This window comes from Mustela erminea, chromosome 1 (genome assembly GCF_009829155.1).
Source record: "Mustela erminea isolate mMusErm1 chromosome 1, mMusErm1.Pri, whole genome shotgun sequence".
Lineage (NCBI taxonomy): Eukaryota > Metazoa > Chordata > Mammalia > Carnivora > Mustelidae > Mustela > Mustela erminea.
In genome coordinates, this window is record NC_045614.1 from 100,698,394 (window position 1) to 100,720,241 (window position 21,848).

The 21,848-nt window shown below is 45.6% G+C and overlaps 1 protein-coding gene across 21 annotated transcripts in view; it reads left to right on the top strand.

The window, feature by feature from the left end:
* The window catches only part of KALRN (kalirin RhoGEF kinase), a 659,050-nt gene that overhangs the window by 222,041 nt on the left and 415,161 nt on the right, over window positions 1-21,848 (top strand). For all 21 annotated transcript variants that reach the window (XM_032335453.1, XM_032335509.1, XM_032335462.1 and 18 more), the window contains exons 4-5: window positions 6,853-7,045; window positions 7,451-7,963. In XM_032335453.1, coding sequence (XP_032191344.1) covers window positions 6,853-7,045; window positions 7,451-7,963 — 706 coding nt within the window. The remainder of the gene's footprint in view (window positions 1-6,852; window positions 7,046-7,450; window positions 7,964-21,848) is intronic.

A 21,848-nucleotide genomic window follows, 5' to 3' on the forward strand; every position in this document is an offset into this window, starting at 1 on the left:
GAGGGCTCCCCTTTCTCCACATCCTGCCCAACTTCTGTCATTTCCTGACTTGTTCATTTTAGCCATTCTGACTGGTATGAGGTGTTATCTCACTGCAGTATTGATTTGTATTTCCCTGATGATGAGTGATGTTGAGCACTTTTTCATGGGTCTTTTGGCCATTTGGATGTCTTCTTTGCTGAAGTGTCTGTTCATGTCTTCTGCCCATTTCTTGATTGGATTATTTGTTCTTTGGGTGTTGAGTTTGTTAAGTTCTTTGCAGATTTTGGATATTAGCCCTTTATCTGATACATCATTTGTGAATATCTTCTTAGCTAGTTATTCTGTCAGTTGTTTTTGGTTTGGTGACTGTTTCCTTTGTTGTGCAAAAACTTTTGATCTTGGTGAAGTCCCAATAGTTCATTTTTGCCCTTGCTTTCCTTGCCTTTGGTGATGTTTCTAGGAAGAATTTGCTGTGGTTGAGGTCAAAGAGGTTGCTGTCTGTGTTCTCCTCAAGGATTTTGATGGATTCCTTTCTCACATTGAGGCCTTTCATACATTTTGAGTCTGCTTTTGTGTGTGGTGGAAGGAAATGGTCCAGTTTCATTCTTCTGCATGTGGCTTCCAATTTTCCCAACACCATTTGTTGAAGAGACTGTCTTTTGTCCATTGCCCATTCTTTCCTGCTTTGTTGAAGATTAGTTGGCCATAGAGTTGAGGGTCCATTTCTGGGCTTTCTATTCTGTTCCATTGATCTATGTCTGTTTTTGTGCCAGTACCATACAGTGTTGATGATTACAGCTTTGTAATAGAGTTTGAAGTCTGGATTGTAATGCCACCAACTTTGGTTTTCTTTTTCAACATTCCTCTGGCTATTCAGGGTCTTTTCTTGTTCGGTATAAATTTTAGGATTATTTGTTCCATTTCTTTGAAGAAAATGGATGGGATTTTGATAGGGATTGCATTAAATGTATAGATTGCTTTAGGTAGTGTAGACATTTTCACAATATTTGTTCTTTCAATCCATGAACATGGAACATTTTTCCATTTCTTTGTGTCTTTCTCAATTTCTTTCATGAGTATTCTATAGTTCTCTGAGTATGGATTCTTTGCCTCTTTGGTTAGCTTTATTCCTAGGTATCTTATGGTTTTGGGTGTAATTGTAAATGGGATCGACTTCTGAATTTCTCTTTTTTCTGTCTTGCTCTTGGTGTATAGAAATGCAACTGATTTCTGTGCAATTATTTTTAATATCCAGACACTATACTGAATTCCTGTATGAGTTCTAGCAGTTTTGGTGTGGAGTCTTTGGGTTTTCCACATAACATATCATATCATATGCAAAGAGTGAGATTTTGACTTCTTCTTTGGCAATTTGGATGCCTTTTATTTCTTTTTGTTGTCTGATTGCTGAGGCTAGGACTTCTAGTACTATGTTGAATAGCAGTGGTGAGAGTAGACATTCCTGCCAGCTTCCTGACTTTAGGAGAGAAGCTCACAGGTTTTCCCCATTGAGAATGATACTCTCTGTGGGTTTTTCATAGATGGCTTTGATGATATTGAGGTATGTACACTCTATCCCTAGTCTGTGAAGAGTTTTGATCAAGAAAGAATGCTGTACTTTGTCAAATGCTTTTTCAGCATCTATTGAGAGTATCATATGGTTCTTGTTCTTTCTTTTATTAGTGTATTGTATCACATTGATTTATTTGTGGGTGTTGAACCAATCTTGCAGCCCAGGAATAAATCCCACTTGGCTGTGGTGAATAGTCCTTTTGATGTATTGTTGGATCCTATTGGCTAGTATTTTGGTGAGAATTTTTGCATCCCTGTTCATCAAGGATATCAGTCTGTAATTCTCCTTTTTGATGGGGTCTTTGTCTGGCTTTTGGATCAAGGTAATTCTGGCCTTATAAAATGGGTTTGGGAGGTTTTCTTCCATTTCTATTTTTTGGAAGAGTTTCAGGAGAATAGGTATTAATTCTTCTTCAAATGTTTGGTAGAATTCCCGTGGGAAGCCATCTGGCCCTGGGCTCTTGTTTTTTGGGAGATTTTTGATGACTGCTTCAATCTCCTTACTGGTTATGGGTCTGTTCAGGTTTTCTATTTCTTCCTGGCTCAGTTTTGGTAGTTTATATGTCTCTAGGAATGCATCATTTCTTCCTGATTGTCAAATTTGCTGGTGTATAGTTGTTCATAATATATTCTTATAATTGTTTGTATTTCTTTGATGTTGGTTGTGATCTCTCCTCTTTCATTCATGATTTTATTAATTTGAGTCCTTTCTCTTTTCTTTTTGATAAGTCCGGCCAGGAGTTTATCAATTTTTTTTTAAAGATTTTATTTGTTTATTTGACAGACAGAGATCACAAGTAGGCAGAGAAAAAGGCACAGAGAAGGAAACAGGCTCCCTGCTGAGCAGAGAGCCCTATGTGGGACTCAATCCCAGGACCCAGGGATCATGACCTGAGCTGAAGGTAGAGGCTTTAACCCACTGAGCCACCCAGGTGCCCCATCAATCTTACTCATTCTTTCAAAGAATCAGCTCCTAGTTTCATTGATTTGTTCTACTCTACTTCTGGCTTCTGTTTCACTGATTTCTGCTCTGATCTTTATTATTTCTCTTCTTCTGGATTTAGGCTTCCTTTGCTCTTCTTTCTCCAGCTTCTTTAGAAATAGGTTTAGGTTGTATACTTGAGACCTTTCTTGTTTCTTGAGAAAGGCTTGTATTGCTATATACTTTGCCTCAGGAACGCTTTTGCTGTATCCCAAAGATTTTGAACAGTTGTGTTTTCATTTTCATTTGTTTCCATGAATTTTTTAAATTCTTCTTTAATTTCCTGGTTGACCCATTCATTCCTAAGTAGAATGTTCTTTAGCCTCCATGTATTTGAGTATTTCCAACTTTCCTCCTGTGCTTGAGTTCTAGTTTCAGAGCATTGTGGTCTGAAAATATGCAGAGAATGATCCCAATCTTTTGGTACCAGTTGAGACTTGATTTATGACCCAGGATGTGATCTATTCTGGAGAATGTTCCATGTGCACTAGAGAAGAATGTGTATTTTGTTGTTTTGGGATGGAATGTTCTAAATATATTTGTGATGTCCATCTGGTCCAGTGTGTCATTTGAAGCCTTTATTTCCCTGTTGATCTTTTGCTTAGATAATCTGTCCATTTCAGTGAGGGGGATGTTAAAGTCCCCTACCATTATTGTATTATTGCTGATGTTTTTCTTTGATTTTGTTATTAATTGCTTTATATAATTGGCTGCTCCCATGTTAGGGGCAGAGATATTTTAAATTGTTAGATCTTCTTGTTGGGCAGACCCTTTAAGTATGATATAGTGTCCTTCCTCATCTCTTATTAGAGTCTTTGGATTTAAATCTAATTTGTCTGATATAAGGATTGCCACTCCAGCTTTCTTTTGATGTCCATTAGCATGGTAAATTGCTTTCCATCCCCTCACTTTAAATCTGGAGGTGTCTTTGGATCTAAAGTGAGTTTCTTGCAGACAGTGTATCGATGGGTCTTGTTTTTTTTTTTTTTTTTTTTTTTTATCCTTTCTGTTACCCTGTGTCTTTTTATTGGAGCATTTAGTCCATTTACATTCAGGGTAACTATTGAAAGATATGAATTTCATGCCATTGTATTGCCGGTAAGTTGAATGTTACTGTATATTGTCTCTGCTCCTTTCTGGTTGGTTAGTTTTAGGCTCTCTCTTTGCTTAGAGGACACCTTTCAATATTTCCTGTAGGGCTGGTTTGGTGTTTGCAAATTCTTTTTGTTTTTGTTTGTCCTGGAAGCTTTTTGTCTCTGATTCTATTTTCAATGACACCCTAGCTGGATATATTATTCTTCTCATTTAGTGCTCTGAATATATCATGTCAGTTCTTTCTGGCCTGCCAGGTCTCTGTGGATAAGTCTGCTGTCAGTGTAATATTTCTACCATTGTATGCTACAGACCTCTTGTCCCAAGCTGCTTTCAGGATTTTCTCTTTGTCACTGAGACTTGTAATTTTTATTACTAGATGACAGGGTAGGTGGACATATTTTTATTGATTTTGAGGGGGATTCTCTGTGCCTCCTGGATTTTGATGCTTGTTCGCTTTGCCAAATTAAGGAAATTATCTTCTATAATTTGCTCCAATATACTTGCTGCCCCTCTCTCTCTCTCTCTTTTCTTCTTCTGGGATACCAATTATTCTAATATTGTTTCATCTTATGGTATCGCTTATCTCTCGAATTCTCCCCTCATGGTCCAGTAGTCGTTTGTCTATCTTTTGCTCAGCTTCTTTATTCTCCATAAGTTGGTCTTCTATATCACTAATTCTCTCTTCTGCCTCATTTATCCTAGAAGTAAGAGCCTCCATTCTTGATTGCACCTCATTAATAGCTTTTTAAAATTTCAACTTGATTAGATTTTAGTTCATTTCTCCAGAATGGGATTTTATTTCTCCAGAAAGGGATTCTTTGGTATCTTCCATGCTTTTTGCAGGTCTGGCTAGCACCTTGATAATTGTCATTCTGAAATCTAGATCTGACATCTTACTAATGTCCGTATTGATTAGGTCCCTAGCCTTTGGTACTGCCTCTTGTTCTTTTTTTGAGGTGAGTTTTTCTGCCTTGTCATTTTATTCAGGTAAGAATAGATGAATGAGAGAACAAAATACTAAGAGGGTAGCAATGACCCGAGAAACATATACACTAATAAATCGGGAAGAAACCCAAAATGGGGGGTGGGGAAGGGGAGAAAATAGGGGGAAAATATATATATATGACTGGTGAATAGAATGGAGCCACACACTTGATTTTGGATGTATTTTGTTCTGTTAGAAGAAACTTCCTCGCAAATTTTAAAGAAAGAAAAACATATATATATATACAACAATAAGGGTAAACATGATGAAAGGATGGAATATGACTGTAAAGATGAGAATTTAAAAAGATTCTAAAAAAGGAATTGATAAGAAGTGGTTGAAAAAAAATTTTTAAAAGAGGAAAGAATGTGATCAGGCTGGAGACTAGAAGAAAGCCATGCACTAGATTTAGGGTATATTTTGATCTATTAGAAGAAATTGTATCCCAAGATTTTAAAGGAAAAAACCCTATATGTTTACAAAAAATAAGGTTAAATACAATGAAGAGATAAAATATGACTATAACAATGAAAATTAAAAAGGGTTTTTAAAAGGGTATTGAAAATGTAAAGTAGTTGAAGAACATTGAAATAGGAAAGAAGAAAAATTTAAAAATAGAATAAGAAAAAAATAAAATTAAAAAAATTTAACTTCAAAGGCTAACATGGGGAAAAAGTCATAAATGCTATGTGTTGCTTTCCCCTAGCTCTGGAGTTCTGCAGTTCTCACTGATAAGTGAACGTGGTCTTGGCTGGATGTTCTTGCTGATCTTCTGGGGGAGGGGCCTGTTGTAGTGATTCTCAAATGTCTTTGCCCAAGGCGGAATTGCACCACCCTGGCCAGGGGCCAGGCTAAGTAATCTGCTCGGGTTCATCTTGGGAGCTTTTGTTTCCTGAATGCTTTCCATACAGCTTTGGAGGATGGGAATGAAGATGGCAGCATCCCAGTCTCCAGCCCCAGAGGAGCCAAGAGCTCAGGACCCCACTCCTCAGTCAATCCCTCCTGTCTCCCAGGTCTCCGGCCGCACTCCATGCTCACCTTGCCTGTGACTGAGCATTTCTGTCTCTGGCACACGGCCCCTTTTGAAGTCTCCAAACCCAGCAGATTCCTGAAATGTGCTCCTGTGCCAGTCCTCCTGGTGGATGAACGAGGGTGTCTCTCCAGATCTGCCACTTGTGGAGTCCCTGATCGAAAAGCAGTGGTCTGACTTTGCCTTGTATCATGGTTTATGGCAACCCCGAGCTGAAAGCTCATTCCTCTGCTCCATCTCTGTAGCTGGCTTCCCTACTCCGATACCTGGAAGCTCTGCCACACTCAGACACCCCTGGTCTTTCTGTGACCCTGAAGGTCCTGAGACCTGTGAGGATTCTACCACCCCTACCTACCCCCCACTTAGTCACTGGAGCTATGTCCCTCCTCGTAGCAGACTTCTAAAAGTTCCAATTTTGTGTTCCCCTGCTCTGCTGCTTGCTGGGAGCTGGCCCCTACCCCCGCAGTCAATCTTCCTGTGGCTTTGGATTCACTTCTCTGCCCGTCCTACCTTCTGGAAAGTGGTCAATTTTTTGTTCCTGAAATTGCTGCTCTTCTTCTCTTCTATCTCCTGTTGAGTTTGTAGGAGTTTAGAGTGGTTTGATACCTATCTAGCTAAACTCTTGGGACCTGATGATGTTTAGGTCTCCTACTCCTTCACCATCTTGCTCCTCTCTCAGCCTGGAGCCCTTTATGGAAAAAGATTTTTTTGGCCCAGTTTGGGTTCAGTGGTAAAGCATACCAGTGTCTGTCATTGATGTGGGCATAGGAAAGAGCAGAACTCATACCAAAGACTTTCCATCTCACATTTAAGGGCAGTAGGGTCCTTGTCTTTAGGGAGCTTGCATTCAAATGGGGAAAGCAGGATTCATGCCAGGAGCAAGAAAATGAGACAAAAAAGTAAAACACAATTAGGAACCCTTGAACAGTAACCATCCAAACAAGTACAATTGACTGTAGGGAAGGCTGAGAACTTGCTAAGTACTTGGAGAAGCCAGAATGCCCTTGCTCAGATGGGGTTGATCTGCAACGGTTTTCTGGGGCAGTGCATTTTGAGTTGGATTGGAAGGCAGCCAGGAGACATGGTGTGAAATTGGAGGGGTAGTCTAGATTAAAAGGAATGTGGGTTTCTGGGTGTTTTTTGACTGTGTTCCCCAAAGTCTCAGCCACCCAGAGTGACCATGCCTGACCTTTGACCTCCCCACAGCGAGGACGTGTGCAAACGTGGCTTCACCGTCATCATCGACATGCGGGGCTCCAAGTGGGACCTCATCAAGCCTCTTCTCAAGACACTGCAGGAAGCCTTTCCAGCCGAGATCCATGTGGCCCTCATCATCAAACCTGACAACTTCTGGCAGAAGCAGAAGACCAACTTTGGCAGCTCCAAGTTCATCTTTGAGGTGAGCCAGACCTCTCTCATAGCTCCCTCTTTCACTTCCCCTTCTGCTACCCACACATTTCTTGCTTCTGCTTTTCCACCTATCCTATGATATGCTGCATGGCAGGAGCTGATGTTTCAGGATTCCTTGGCTATTGTGGCCTTATCAGTGAGTCTTGGAAGGAGTAAGAGGCCCAAGAGATTGTCCTGGACTCTTAGCCAGTCCATTGTAATGTTGACCTTGGCCAGCTGGCGGCTCCCGCCGCACGGGCTGTGTGCTTTCATACTTGCCCTTTTTGAGGCAGGCTGTGGTCATTAATGTGTGGATGGATCTCAGCCTTTGCCCTTGACTTTCTGCCTTCTGCCTACCTCTACCCTGCCTTCCCCCACATCACTGAGTCCCCCTCTCTCTGTCTGCCCCTCACAGACAAGCATGGTGTCCGTGGAGGGCCTCACGAAGCTGGTGGACCCTTCCCAGCTAACCGAGGAGTTCGATGGCTCCCTGGACTACAACCATGAGGAGTGGATTGAGCTGCGACTCTCCCTGGAGGAGTTCTTCAACAGCGCCGTGCACCTGCTGTCCCGCCTCGAGGACCTGCAGGAGATGCTGGCCCGGAAGGAGTTCCCTGTGGACGTGGAAGGCTCGCGGCGGCTCATTGATGAGCACACGCAGCTCAAGAAGAAGGTGCTGAAGGCCCCTGTGGAGGAGCTGGACCGGGAGGGGCAGCGGCTGCTGCAGTGTATCCGCTGCAGCGATGGGTTCTCTGGACGCAACTGTATCCCGGGCAGCGCTGATTTCCAGAGCCTGGTGCCCAAGATCACCAGTCTCCTGGACAAGCTGCACTCCACCCGGCAGCACCTGCACCAGATGTGGCACGTGCGCAAGCTCAAGCTGGACCAGTGCTTCCAGCTGCGGCTTTTTGAGCAGGATGCCGAGAAGGTAGGAAGGGAGCTGCTGGACCAAGCGGCACTTGGGAGAGGGGGCACGTAGCTTTGGAGGGAAACTTGGGCTGCTAGTCCTACTTCCTGATTAATACTTTTGTGGAAAGCTTTAAAAAAATGTGCCTGCTGGGGGTACCTGGGTGGCTCAGTCGTTGAGTGACTTACTCTTGATTTCAGCTCAGATTGTGATCTCCAGGTTGTGGGATCGAGCCCCCGTGGGACTCCATGCTGAACATGGAGCCTGCCTGAGATTCTCCCTCTCCCTCTGCCCCTCCCTACCTTTCCCCACCTGGCTTGTGCATGCTCTCTCTCTCTCTTTCAAAAAAAAAAAAAAAGTAAAACGTGCCTACTGGTTTGGGCTGATCTATTTCAATCATATATTTGGTCATTGATCACTGACTTTAAAGCTCCCCTTATATAGTGTTTATTATGTTCCAGGTAGTGTCCTAAGCACCACGTATAAATTAACGCAGTTTAATCATCTCAAGAGTCTTAGGAGATAGGTGTATTGTTATTATCCCATTTTACAGATGAAGAACCTGGCAAGGTAAATAACGGCCAACCTGAGCAGTGCCAGGCAGCTCCATAGTCCACACTTCTGCACTATTGCACACTGCCCCTGCCAGGGCGTGCAGTGAGTGGACCAAGCCGGCTCAGCAACAAAAATAATAATACTGTTGCGACTTAGTGATTATTGTCCTGCAGTTTCTTTTACCATTGACAAAGCACTTTCACAGGCGGCGTCTTATTTAATCTGTGCAGCCCTTTGATCCTTGGAGATGGGTGGTGGTGTCTCTGCTGACAGGCAGGGAAACGGGTGCTCTTTGATCTTAGGGCTGTAATGGCAGACTTGACACATGAATCCCGCTTTCTTCCCTTTGAAGTTCAGGGCTCTTCCTTCCATACCACTTCTTTCTGGAGGTTTTTCCTCAGCTGCTGAGTAGCTTCTCAAGCAAGACCCCATTTTCCCAGCAGTGAATTTTCAAAGCTTTCCCCTTATCAGGGGACATATGAGAAAGTGAAAAAGAAAAATAGAGCGTGCCTCTTTGCCGAAGACACAAAAGTGTCTTCTCTAGATTCTCTCCAAGCTAAAGGAGAGAGTTGACTTCATACATAATAGGCACTTTAAGAAGAGTGTAATGAGTTTTCCTTCTATCGGATTTCTGGGGAGAACTTATATTTAAATGCATAACACTACTCTTGGTGATACCATGACGTCTCAGTCACCTGTGAGTTTTACAGTGTTTGATATAATGGTTTTGTGTCTTTTAAGAGCCTGTATTAAAAATGTCTCTAAGTATTTTTAAGTAATGAAATCAGGCTACAAAACGGTATAGAATTATGATCCCAATTTATGTGAGAATGCCAACGTAGGTGTAAATGGGAAAAAACTCACCACAGTGCTAATTGTTTTGATTTCAAGGGGCCAGGCTTATGGTTGATTTAATTTCACTCTCTATTTTTTGTACTTTCTAATCTTCATAGTTCGTAAGCAGATGAAAATCAATACGTGTGATTTTTAAAGACTGCATAGCCGCTTTCCACAAAGGAACTCTTGAACATCCTGGAAGCCAGTTTTGGGAAGGGACATGTAGAGGGGTTTCTTGCACAAACTTAGGTATTGCAAGGTCTCCCACTGGCCTTCCTGAGTCCTCCTTGCCCAGTGGCCTGGCAGCCAAGATCCAGTCCTGTCCTGCCCCACCCTGGGAAGGGCGCCTCGGACTACAGAATCCCTGTCACTGCTCAGCACATGAGGAGAGACACCAGGGCAGAAGCAGCTGCTCTGTGAAGCCAGAGGCCAGTACTTTGGCTTCTGTGACCAATATTCGAAAGGTCTGGACATCTCCTTTTTATTTGTGGTCTCTTCTCCTCCGGGGCAGGAAATCTACTTTGCAGTCTGGCTCAGGTGCCTGTTTCAAAGAACCAGGGCCAGAAGGGGAGGCAGGGGACTCAGGTCTGCCTAGAAGTGTTCTGTTGGAAGCATTTCACTGCATCCCTGAAGCTCAAGATTATGGGAAGCCATGATAGGGCAGATAGTGCCTCTCTCAGAAACAAAGCAGAACAAAACAAAACACCCAGGCTTCAGAAATCCCCAGGTAGCGAAAGCTGACGTTCTAGAGTCAGCCAAGCACCAGTCAACCAAGTAGTCGTTTCTGCCACACATATATCTTCTCAATTCATGCTCATAGATTCTTATGGTGTATTATTGTCCCCATTTCACAGTTGAAGAAAACTCAGAATGGATGCTGATAGGCGCTGGAAGCTCCAAGAGATGAAGTGTCTTGCCCAAAGTTGCACTGTGGGTTAGACAGAGCATGTAGTGGTCTGTCTCCCAAGTCCACCCAAACTCTGGCCCAACAGCCCTGCTAGCCATCTGCTCCCAGGGTGGGTGCCTCATGCTACCACTGAGCACTGCCTCAGAGCCCCCTGGGGACTCTCTCCAAGCCCACCTTCTAATCCTCTCTGGACAGCAGGGGATCTTAACCCTTCTGTGCTATGGATACAAAGTAATAAATATATAGGCATGTAAAATAATTACTGAAGTACAGTGACTCCATTTTAAAAAATAACAGTAACTTTAATACTTGTTTAGGAACATGTTAAATAGCAAGCTCTATTTGAAATCTTATAACTGCCTTTCAGGGCAACATGTGTGTTTTTCTATTGATGTCAGAGGCATGAATATTGCTGACGTTAATGTAGTTTGCTGCCTACATTCAGAATTGAAGGGAATGCTGTATTTCAGTTTGAGGCTAGTGAAAATCAAGGCATATTTTTTCCCCCATCCAAATACACAATCCTCATTTCTATGCAGGACTCTAAGTTCAGGATCCATATCCCATGGTGTGTTCACACCGTAAAAAGTTTGTGTGTGTGTGTGGCATGTGTGTGGTATGTTGGTGTGTGTAGAAACGAAGGGGAGAGAATATAAAAGATGAAACAAGGGCAGTGAAGGGAGGATGGAAAAGGGCAGCCCAGGAATATTTTGATATTGAGTCAGTGATGAAAACATGGCTCAGGCTTGACCCAGCTGCCACAGAAAATGTGCTGGGTGTGGGGCAAGAGAGAAAAACAGTCCTTTTAAGTTGCTTCAAGATTGATTTGAAATATCTGTGCAGAACCAAGTGCCTCAGCCCTTGACTTATTTGGTGTTTTTGAAGGGGGGTGAGGAGGCTGGCGGTTTGGGGTAAGGGTTGTGTGCAGGGATCCACATCTAAACAAGAGTGTGAGGAAATAGTTACTACATGAGCCACTTAGTCTCCTTTCTGGTGGGAGGCTTGTTGGAGGCCTGCATTTCCAGATCTGGGAAACTCTCAGCAAACTGAGGAGACTGGTAACTGCCTAGCTACTATTTTTGTGAGGGGGGTGAGTGCAGAGTATCCCCGTTGGCCCTGTGGGGTGAGGGCTTGTTTTCCAAGGGCTTGAATAAGAGGTGTTGCTCCCCATCTACCAGCTGGCCTTGGAGAGTGAAGCCATCTCTCCCTCCCACCTTCCTCTGACCTCTGAAATGACTCTTCCTCATCTTGGGGGTAGGGTGGGGAGGGAGCCATTTTCTCTGCCAATTAAACATTTCTGGAGGAGGGACACTTCCACAGATAATTCATAAGGAAGGCCACCCATTCATTTAATAAACTGCTGTTGAGCAGCTGTCATGAGCCCCAAACAAGGCACTGGCATAAAGATAAGTAGGCTAGAATTTGTGCCCTGGGACAGCAAGCTGTCACAAACTCCTAGTTATTATTAGTTATGTCTGCTGTGTGCACCTCCTGCTCTAGGCACAGCCTCTACAGCTGGGGAGTTTTTAGAGAGGAGGGAAGTAATGCTGCAGCTCAGGAATGGTAGGAAACCCTCAATGAGCAAGCTGTGGGAGAATCACTGAGAGGTGATTCAAATAGCACTTGATTCATCTTGTCAGATGCACGGCGCCTCAGTCCTGTGCCCTCCAGTCTGACTCACGGTCCCGTCCTCCACTGCACTGCCTGACCACAGCTGGGCCACTCTGCATTAGCGGGTGCAGGGTATGGTTCTCTTTGCAGACCTGTCTCACAGCCACTTGCCCCCACAGCCACCCAGGACCCTGTGGGATGGGGGTGTCTGCCCTGCAGTCACATCCCACTGCCAGAGAGAAGGGAGGCCTTCTCCCCAGCAGGGGCAGTTTGTGCTATGAAGGTCCAGTAGACTTGTTCCTCGTCCTCTTGTTGCTTCCATGGAGGATCCTTCCAAGCTGCCCCCCAACCCCACCCCATCTTTCCTGGGTGCCTGGGTGCATCTCAGAATGACAGAGCTGGAAAAGACCTTGAGATCGGAAAGTCTCCCTTCCACACAGTGTGAGGAACCCAGCCTTGTTGTCCTGATGACAGCCATTGTGACCTCACAATGCCCAGCAATGTGCCAATGGCAGTGACGTGTATCAGAACATCAGGAAGCTGCTGCACCATCCACCTTGCGGTGTGCAGAAGCCCACCATCTTCCAGTCTTCGCGGGAAAGAAGTGCCTTGAAGGGCTCTAGTGTACAGCGGACTTACCTGATACAGAAACCTTCACCTACTCTGTTCCTGAATTAATCCTGATGTCCACCCAGGAGGCCCATGCTCTAGTCTTGCCCAAAGTCATTCCAGAAAGAAGTGTATCCTTTCTGTGGATGGGGCTACTTGGCAGGGCTTCCAGTGTTGGACTCATGCTCATTATTGGTTCATGCAGCACAGGGCTGTTCCATGTGTAAAACTGTGCTTGGAATGTGCTCCAGACCAGTCCTTTAGTCGGGAAGGTATCTAGGTAACCACCTCCTCCATGACCAAGGTGTGTGCTCACGGGAGACCATCACTGTTACTTCAAGGAGACTGGCCTCACCACGCTGCCTGTGGCAAAGCATGCTTTGGAGAGCCAAATTCTGAATGCCTTCCTGCATATTCATTCCTGCGTGCCAGAATTCCTTGCACACCTAAGGGTGCCATGTCTGGGCAAAAACAGTTGTACAGGGATTCAGATTTGTTCTGAGAGGCCACTCTGCTAGTTGGGAGACCTTAGGCACATCTTTCTTCTCTGACCTCCAATTACATTCCCACAAAAAATGAGGATGGAGAATTTGGGCTAGCTCAGTGTCTTATGATTTTTCTCCTACTTCTACATCACACTGTCCTCATGAACAATACTTTGTCTTTGTGAGAATGTCTTTGAATGGGAGAAGTCACGTGGCAGGACATGTGCGTGGTCATGTCAGAGGCCGGGGTGGTGGTGGTGGTAGAACTCAGGGTTGTCAGGGATATGTCAGAATCTCCAGACTGAGGGGCACCGGGGGGCTCAGTTGAGCATCTGCCTTTGGCTTAGGTCATGATACAGGGGCCCTAGGATAGAGCCCGGTATTGGGCTCCCTGCTCAGCTGGGAACCTGCTTCTCCCTCTGCCCCTCCCCCACCCACTCATGCTCTATCTCAATCTCTCTCTCAAATGAATAAATAAAATCTTAAAAAAAAAAAAGGAATCTCCAGATTGATTAAGTTTGATAAAGAGCCCACCCACCCTGGCCAAACATGCCTGCCACTTCTTCTTTCAGGCTTGCCATACTAATGATATCTAAGCCTCTTCATAGCTCAGCAATCCTGTAACAATTTTTGCCTTTTTGCTATTCATTCTCCTTAAAAATCTACAGTAGACTTTTCTGTCTTCAAGGTTGTCACCTTGTTTAGTGATGGAATATAAGTTTTTCTCAGCAAATAGAACCATCATCTGTTGAGCCCTTGTCTTGCTTTAAAAAAAAAAAAAAAAAAAAAAAAAAAAAAAAATTCCAAGCTGCCCAGGCTTGTTAAGAGAATCGAAAGGGGTGGTGTGTGGAGATGCCGGCTCTGGGCTTCCCTTCCCTCCCCCCGTGCTGGTTCAGTCATGCCTTCCTCTTCAGTCATTGGGGGTCTTCCAAGACCATGCAGAGTGTCACTGACGCTGTCTTCCAACTGGACTTGCTCTAGATAATTTTCAGTGATCCCTAAATCAAACAAAATCAAGAATTGAGTTTTGCAAGAAGTCGGCAGTTAGAATGTACGTTTGCAGGGGCCAAAGATCACTAGGTGGTGTGATGCCCTTGGCTGAGGTACAAAGAAGAGCGCCTAGGTCAAATGGGGGTCATAGCTGATGGGTTCAGGTTGGGGGAACTGCCACAGGAAAGGTCTCTGGGAAAACAATCACAGAGGAGAGTGATTCCCCCAGGAGGTGGGATTGCCCCTCCCCATACACCTTCTATATCTGAGACTCTTGTCACCTTCTGCTTTGCATTATAACTCAGTGTGTTTGTCTTATTCTCCTGCATGCATGGGGCCAGAAACACTCCCTACAGTCCATCCAAGAAACACATCTATGCATTTTTATTTTCTTGGAGGTCTGTGCAAACAAAATCATGTGACTTTCATGTTACCATGAGAAAATATTTGTGGGGCCCACTGGGCGAAAGGCATTGTGACAGGTAGCAGGGCTCTGTGCTAAGGGTTACGTGCTTATTGTGTTTCCCTCTTTGTATGTCCTGTTAACCACATTAGCAATTCAGGACATCCCCAGGATGCCCTGTCCCTGGGCAAAGTATCCACTGCTGTTTCCTGCCCTCTCCCTTCAAGGTATAAACAGTTTTGATCATACCCCAGGGCCCAAAGCAAGACCCATAAGTTGCATTCCGCCTGGAGTGATGAGAACCAGTAGGGCCACTTGTGGAGAGATTCCCCTGCCTCTTCTTCCCGTCAGACACTGGCCCACTGCTGCTTCTCCTCGCCACACTTGCAACCCCCACGCCCCCAAGCCAGCAGTGAGCCGTGACTCCACACTCATTTGTCAAACTGAAGTACCATTGTAGCAATTATAATACAGAATATTTTTTTGAATGTCGGTTTTTCAAGTGTTCTCACACCCCTGACCTTAGAGGTTTTGTGGTCCAGCCCTTCCTTTTATACAGAAAACTTTGACCCAGAGTAGAGACCCACCCAGAGTCCTACAGTTGGTGGTACATCATTTGGTCTGCTACTACTATGTGGGCAGGCCAGGCAGGGGTGAATAGGGCATCATTTCATAGAGGGAGAGCTGAGACTCAGTGAGGTTGGGCAGTGTGCCTGGGAGAGAGCTCAGGGGGCAGGTAGGAAGCTCCACCCCCTCCTCCAACACACATGCGCACATGCACGCGTGTGTACACACACACACACACACACACACACACACACACACACACACGCTGACCTTGCCCTGCAGGAGAAAAGGCCCACAGACCAGCCAGCAACCTAGGAGATGGCCTGAGGGGCTGGGGGGGAATGGAGGGTAGGGGTTCTCACCACTGCTGTAGTCAAAGAGCAAGCCCCAGACAGGACTCCAGGATGCGTGCCCACCAGTCTCTGTGGTTCAATCCCCTGACCCTTCTTGTTGGGAGGGTGGCTTCAAAGAGCTGCAACCTTGGGGCAGCCAGAGGGCAAGGTCTTTACTTGGCAGTTTGTAATTTCCTGCTGTTTTTAGAGAAAGGCTTTGGTGCCCTCTTGTTCCTGCCCTCCCTCCTCCTGGGGCCTAAACCATGGCCCCCGCACGCCCGACTTACTGGGCTCAGGGTGAGGAAGTGTGTCTGCATCCCGCCCCTACACAGGACACAGTGTCCTGTATTATTTCCAGCCTGCTGGTCCTGGGAATCTCTACTTACTTTTTCTCATTTCCTCCCCTTGAACATTAGAAACATTAGATTCCAAAAATAATCCAAGTCACAGTGTTCTGCAGGCTGCATGTGTGAGTGTGCTCTCCCAAAGCTGTTTTTCTCCTCCTCCCATCCTTTCTCGCTCTCCTGTGCTTTCAGCCCTGCTGTATGTGGTGGTCACAGGCCTGCAGAAGGCTTGTTGACCTGTGGGTGTGGAGAGCAGATAAGAAAAGGCAGGCCTGGAAGGAACTCAGAGTGGGGGTATAGGAATCAGGAGGACTTCAGTCCCTCCCAGATCGTCCACGTGGGCTGCAAGGGCCAAGACCAGACAGCCATATGTGAATAGACTGCATATGCAGCCTCTGCTTAGGAATGGACCCTACAGAACGTGTGGACCCCACAGTGATTCCTTAGAACTGAGAATGGGGATACTATGTTAATAATTTTTCCAAAATCCAGGTTGTCACACTGATTCTGCCTGTACCAATTTAGGTGAGCTTGAAAGAGAAGGCTCTGATCAGAGGCAGGCGTTATGTGAAGCCCCAGGAAGTAACTGAGAATCATTGATTTACTCATTTGTAAGCGGACGTTGAGTGTCTCCCATGTGCCAGGTCCTCTGCTAGGTGCTGGGAACCCTGTCTCCCACCCAAGCCCTGGCAGGGGGAATCATGTAGGGAAGCTTAGGGAAAATCAGGCTTAGCACTGATGGGGTTCCTGATACTTGTAAGAAAAGGATGGCACAGAAATAGTGCCCACTCCAGTGGTTAGAGTCCAGGTAGATATCCAAGTCTCTCTTGCTTACTGGTCAGGAGTTAGGGTTTGGGGGGTGGCTAGTATGTAGTGGGGAGACAGTGGGGGTGGCCCAAGAAGAAAGGTAACCTGTCAGCTCTGCCCTAGTAGGGGAACTGGAGGGAATGTCTTAAGTACCATTTTTGGAAGAACAAAAAGACATTCAGGTACACGTTATTAAGTGGAAAAACAAGGTGAGTCTCTACAGTAGGGACCTTTATCAAGGCATTTTACTTTGCAGAACGCAGCTTCCTTCCTTCCCTTCATCTTCTATCTTACTCCCCTGGACCCCTCTCCTTCCTTTCCTATTTGGGACCTTTCTCCTCCTTGTGCTTGTACCCCTTTCAGCCCACACTCACCCCACTCTTTTTGCTTCCATTTTCTCTGAAACTATTGTTTCTCTTTCCTTTAGTGGTCCTGCTTCCTTCTTTGCGTGGAACTAAGGGAGGGCTCCATGTGTTTCAGGCCTCCTCAGGAGAGCAGAAAGAGAAAAGGCCAGAAGACCCAGCAACTGCTTCTAGAAAAAGCTCTGGCTTTGCACCTGGCTTTGCGACCAGGATTTGAATCTCAGCCTAGCCCCTTGTGAACTGAATGGCTCTCAGTGTCCATTTTACCCTCTGTGAGCAGTTTCATTATCAGCAAAATGTAGATTTTAATAAATGCCTTAGGATTGGTATCCAGAGAATTATGTGTTCTTATTCAAATGGGTCTCTGTCTCATATGTGAGTAGAAGAGGATGTCTTTTCACATGTATGCACATAGAGACTTTTCTAGTATGAAGTGCTGAGTTGGCAGGGTACTGGTATCCAGAGTTAGGTATGCCTAGGTCAGGGATATTCATGGGCAAAGCCCCATCCTTGTGTCCCATGGCTTTCCCTGGGATCATTCCCAAGCAGAGCCAAAGCTTTGTTAGAAGCAAGTCAGAAAACTCATGGTAAAACATGCAAAGGAACATTAATTCCCTTGGAGGAAACCCTTCTTTATCAGAATCCCAGAAAAGCTCTCCCCACCCCACCCCACCCCAGCCATGTTCCCCAGCTCATGTTCACTAAGAAACCCCACTCTTACTCTTCGGCTCACCTCCAGCCCTTCTCAGAAAGCCTTTTCCAGGACAAGAAAGGCCCTGTTATGGGGATGGTTACTGATGTGAATGAAGATAAAGCCCTTTCTTGGTAACAGAGAAAAAAAGAGATGCGTGGTTTCTTCCATGCAGATCAAGCAGACTGACTAGTCCCACCCTGGAGTGGTACTTGTCTTGCCCTAGGAGGTTTCCCCAGGGAGCTCACCCTTATCATGAGGGGTCAGGAGAAGGTGCAAACTAGAAAGGCCTGGACCTAGAATGGGGAGGGAGACTGCAGTTGTTGGGCATTCAGGCCCCATCTTCAGGACATCCTCCTGAATGCTTTGCACAGTTCTCACGCCTTCGTTTAGACCAACCTCCCTCCCACTCTGCCTACTGAAACCCTCCCCTAGCAGAAGGTCCACTCCAGTGCTACTTCGCTCACTCTTCCCTCTCGGAAGTGGTCTTTCCTTCTCTGGGTGTCTTCCCATAGTCCTTTATCCATCCCTCTCAAACTGGACTGTTCCAACTCATCTTGTATTGTAGCTTTACACTCAGAGGTCTCTTCCCCCCAGATATATTGCAGCTTTCTGGAGGTCAGGCTTGGTGTTTTGGATACCTCAGTGTTCCCCAGAGGCAAACAGTCAGTGCCAAATAAAGAGTGGACTGTGGGAGTCCACACTCCTCCCCAGGCTGCCTGACAGAGTGACTGTGCTGTACTCTGAGCTGACACAAGAGCGCCACCTACTGCTGAGTGGTTTCAAGGGAGGCTGCTCCCGGGCTCTCCCTTATAAATGGGTTCTAGCAACCTTCATCTAGCAATGGGCAGAGATTGGGAGGCCTGACCCCCAGTTCTGGTCGTTTTAGACTAATCCAAGTGTGAGCAGATGAGGTGACCCTGGGAGTGTAAAGGAGAAGGGAAAACTCTGGAGAAAGTGGGGTTCCAGGTGCCTGATTAGATGTTGAGGGGGATAGGGAGCTAAGGGAACCATAAGGCCTTCACATCAAGACAGTAGGATTCGGTGGGGGGGGGGGGGGTGGCGTGGAAAGAAATCCCAAAATATTTTGGGAGAAGGAAGGGAGACTAAATTAAATATAAGTGTAAATTTCTTTGAAGGCACAGGAACATGAGGCGTGGTGATCAAAGCATTAGACCATGAGTGGTCTCTTTATTGCATTTCTGCCCTGATCGTAGGGACAGCTGGCACTATCTGAACATGGGAATTCGCCAGTCCTCTAAATAAGACTATTAAAGAAATGGAGGGTTTGGAGGAGTGACTGGGCTTCCTTCTCTGAGTTCTTCCTGAGCACCTGCAGGGTATTCTCTACCAGGTGGTGTCAGGGAGCAGGACACATGACCAAGTCCCTCTTCCTGAACGTTCCTGAACTTGTCTCCCATGCCACCTCTAGCCTCCCCGGGGCCCCACAGCTGACGCTGCTGGAAGAGGGTAGAAGGGAAAAGGTGGGGGTGCTAGCTTTCGTCCTCAGCTGGAGCTCAAGCCCACCTAGCACACGTGACTTCAGCACGGCAGCCGCCCCCTTCCCCCGGATAGGGACCTCTGGAGGGAGGGCCACCTCCTCCTTAGCCCATGTGGAATTTTTTCTCCCAGATGTGCAAGTGATTGGCACAGCCGATTTTAGGATGCGTGGGAGGACTGGATGAGAACATCCAGCAGACGCTCCATTTTTGCAGTAACAATAATAGTTACCATTTACCGAGTGCATCCTGTATGCCAGGAACAAGCATTAGCTCATCTAAATTAACTTGCCAAGGGCCAGATCTCAGTTTATGCCTAAATTTAGCTTTGGGATAAAGTTGGGCACTATTTTCTCAGCTTGGATTAAATAGAGTTTGACCTCTTCAATTCTGCATTTTGGGAAGTAAGTGAAGCACATTTTCTCACTCCAGTGCTGAGAATATTTTATCAGCATCTGTGGTTCAGATGGAAGGAATTTGGCCACTCAGAGTCAATATCCCAGGGCTGCCTAGGCTGACTCCGCCTCGGTTCGTCCTGTTTCTCGTCTGCTTGACTTGCTGGCTCCTGGATGACCATTTCTTCCCCACAGGGAGGGTACTATGCATATTGCCGTGCTATAGGGAATTTGGTTCATCCTGGCAAACAGACTGGAAATGAAACATACAAAAAGCTGCTAGTTTAAAGTCCAAAACATTTATGTTACTAGTGGACTTGGGTGAGACATTTCATCCCTTCACTTAGTATGATGAAGGCAAGAGTGAGGACAGTGGCCTTTTAAGGCCTAACAGGAGTCTGTGCTTCTCCAGGCAGAGCTGAGCTATGGCTCATTCTCAAGGGCAGTGTTTGGTATGAGCATAAAGTTTTGCAGCCTGGGTTTCTCTAATCAGAAAGCAACTACTTTTGAGACTGCCAGCTTGTCCTGTCTAAACACAGGGGAAGTGGAAAGGGAGTAGCATGCATTCAGCCTCTATTATGTGTTTGCACTTTTCATATGTTCTTTATTTCCTCTTTTATATTTATCTTCTTTGACCCAGACACTGAAGGGTTTATAAGAACAAGGAGTGTAGGGGGATGGGTGGGTGCAGAGAAGCCACGGTTGTTGGTGAGAAGGCTGTAATGTGCTAGTTGATTTTGTTCTTTGAGATCAGGACTGGCTCAGACTTCTCTTCACAATGAGGTAAAGCACTGTCTATCTGGGGACCTCAGGGTAGACCCCAAGTCAGGGTTAAAAGCAAATCTGACCATATTATTGACCTTTAGTGGTTCTCCACCGCAGACTAAACAAAGAGCAGTTCCTGGGCCTTCCAACCTTTGTCCTTTGTGTCCCGGCCCCTCCCTTCTTTAGCATCCTTTCTCAGTACCTCTCACTCCTTACTCCCTGCCCTGCAGCTCTGGGTACCTCCTCTCTAATCCACCTTTGAAGCCTCCAGGCCTTTGCTCAAATTATGTCCTCTCCTTAAGATGCCCTTCCCACCTACATCTTCACCTGACCAAATCCTGCTGTCTTTCAGCTGTTGTTCAGCTGTTGCTACCTTCTGGAAGCCATTCAGGCTTTTCCATACCTCTCTACCTCTGCCAAGTGGGATCAGGAGCTCCTCTGGAGTCAGCCCACAGTAGACACTTTTTTTTTTTTTAAGATTTTATTTATTTATTTGACAGACAGATATCACAACTAGGCAGAGAAGCAGGCAGAGAGAGAGGAGGAAGCAGGCTCCCTGCTGAGCAGAGAGCCCCATGTAGGGCTCAATCCCAGGACTCCAGGATCATGACCTGAGCCGAAGGCAGAGGCTTTAACCCACTGAGCCACGCAAGCACCCCAAGTAGACACTTTTCATAGTGCTTCTCACACTTAAAATTGACAGACTACTGATCATATTTATCTTCCTCATAGATTCTGACTTGATCTTTTATCATTAGTCTCTCATCCAATGTCTGGAATACAGTAGGTACTCACTAATTGAACAAAATAATTGTACTAAGCATCATAAACATGTGACTACATCTGGATGCTTTTGGCTACAAGAAACAGAAATCTGGACTCTGTTTCAGTGTTCCATCTTTTAATTCATTTTGTCCCTTTCCCTCCTATTCTCTTTAAGATGTGAATTATGATTGTCTTGAAATTGCTACTTTCTAATTCATAGCCTGGTCATCTCTGGGTCTATTTATGTTGGCTTTTATTTTTTTGGTTGTCAGTCACTCTTCCCTGCATCTTCATATGGCTGGTAATTTGTGTACTGGAAATTGCAGATGATGCACTGTAGAGACTCCAGATTAGGTTACCTTCCTCCAAACTTTGAGTTTTGTTCTGGAATGCAGTTAACTTACTAGCAGATCTTGATCCCACTGAGCCCTGATTTAGGCTTTGCTAAATCAGATCCACTTCCATCTTTTCATTAATCCTAAGGTACAGTCCTTCTTGCTCTTAGGATGTGGTTCTTATCCTTATATCCTGGTCTTTCTGCGTGGAGCATTTCATGGGGGGAAAGATGTGAACACAAATATGGGGGTGGCAATGAGCACGGAATGATGTATTTGCATGGTGGTGAATAGCACATGGCTGGAAAGCATGCCTGGTGTAGGACAATGGTATGAAATAATAGGGAAAGGCAGATTTGGACCAGACAAGGAGGGAGGGAGTGCCCTAAATGCCAGAACAAGAAGACTGGATTTTGTTTGCATTGTAGATGACAATAACTGGGTGTGTTTGTACACGCATGTGTGTTTTGACTGGAGGAATGATATGGTAGAGCAGTATATGAGAGCAGTGAACCCAGTGGGGGCAGATAGCTTGGTATAAGGAAGAAACTAGAGTCTGGGGAGACCAGTATGGAAGCAATGGCAGTAATATAGGCAGGAGGGGTTGGGGGGTGAGTAGCAGCAGGAATGGAAAATAAAAGGCATAT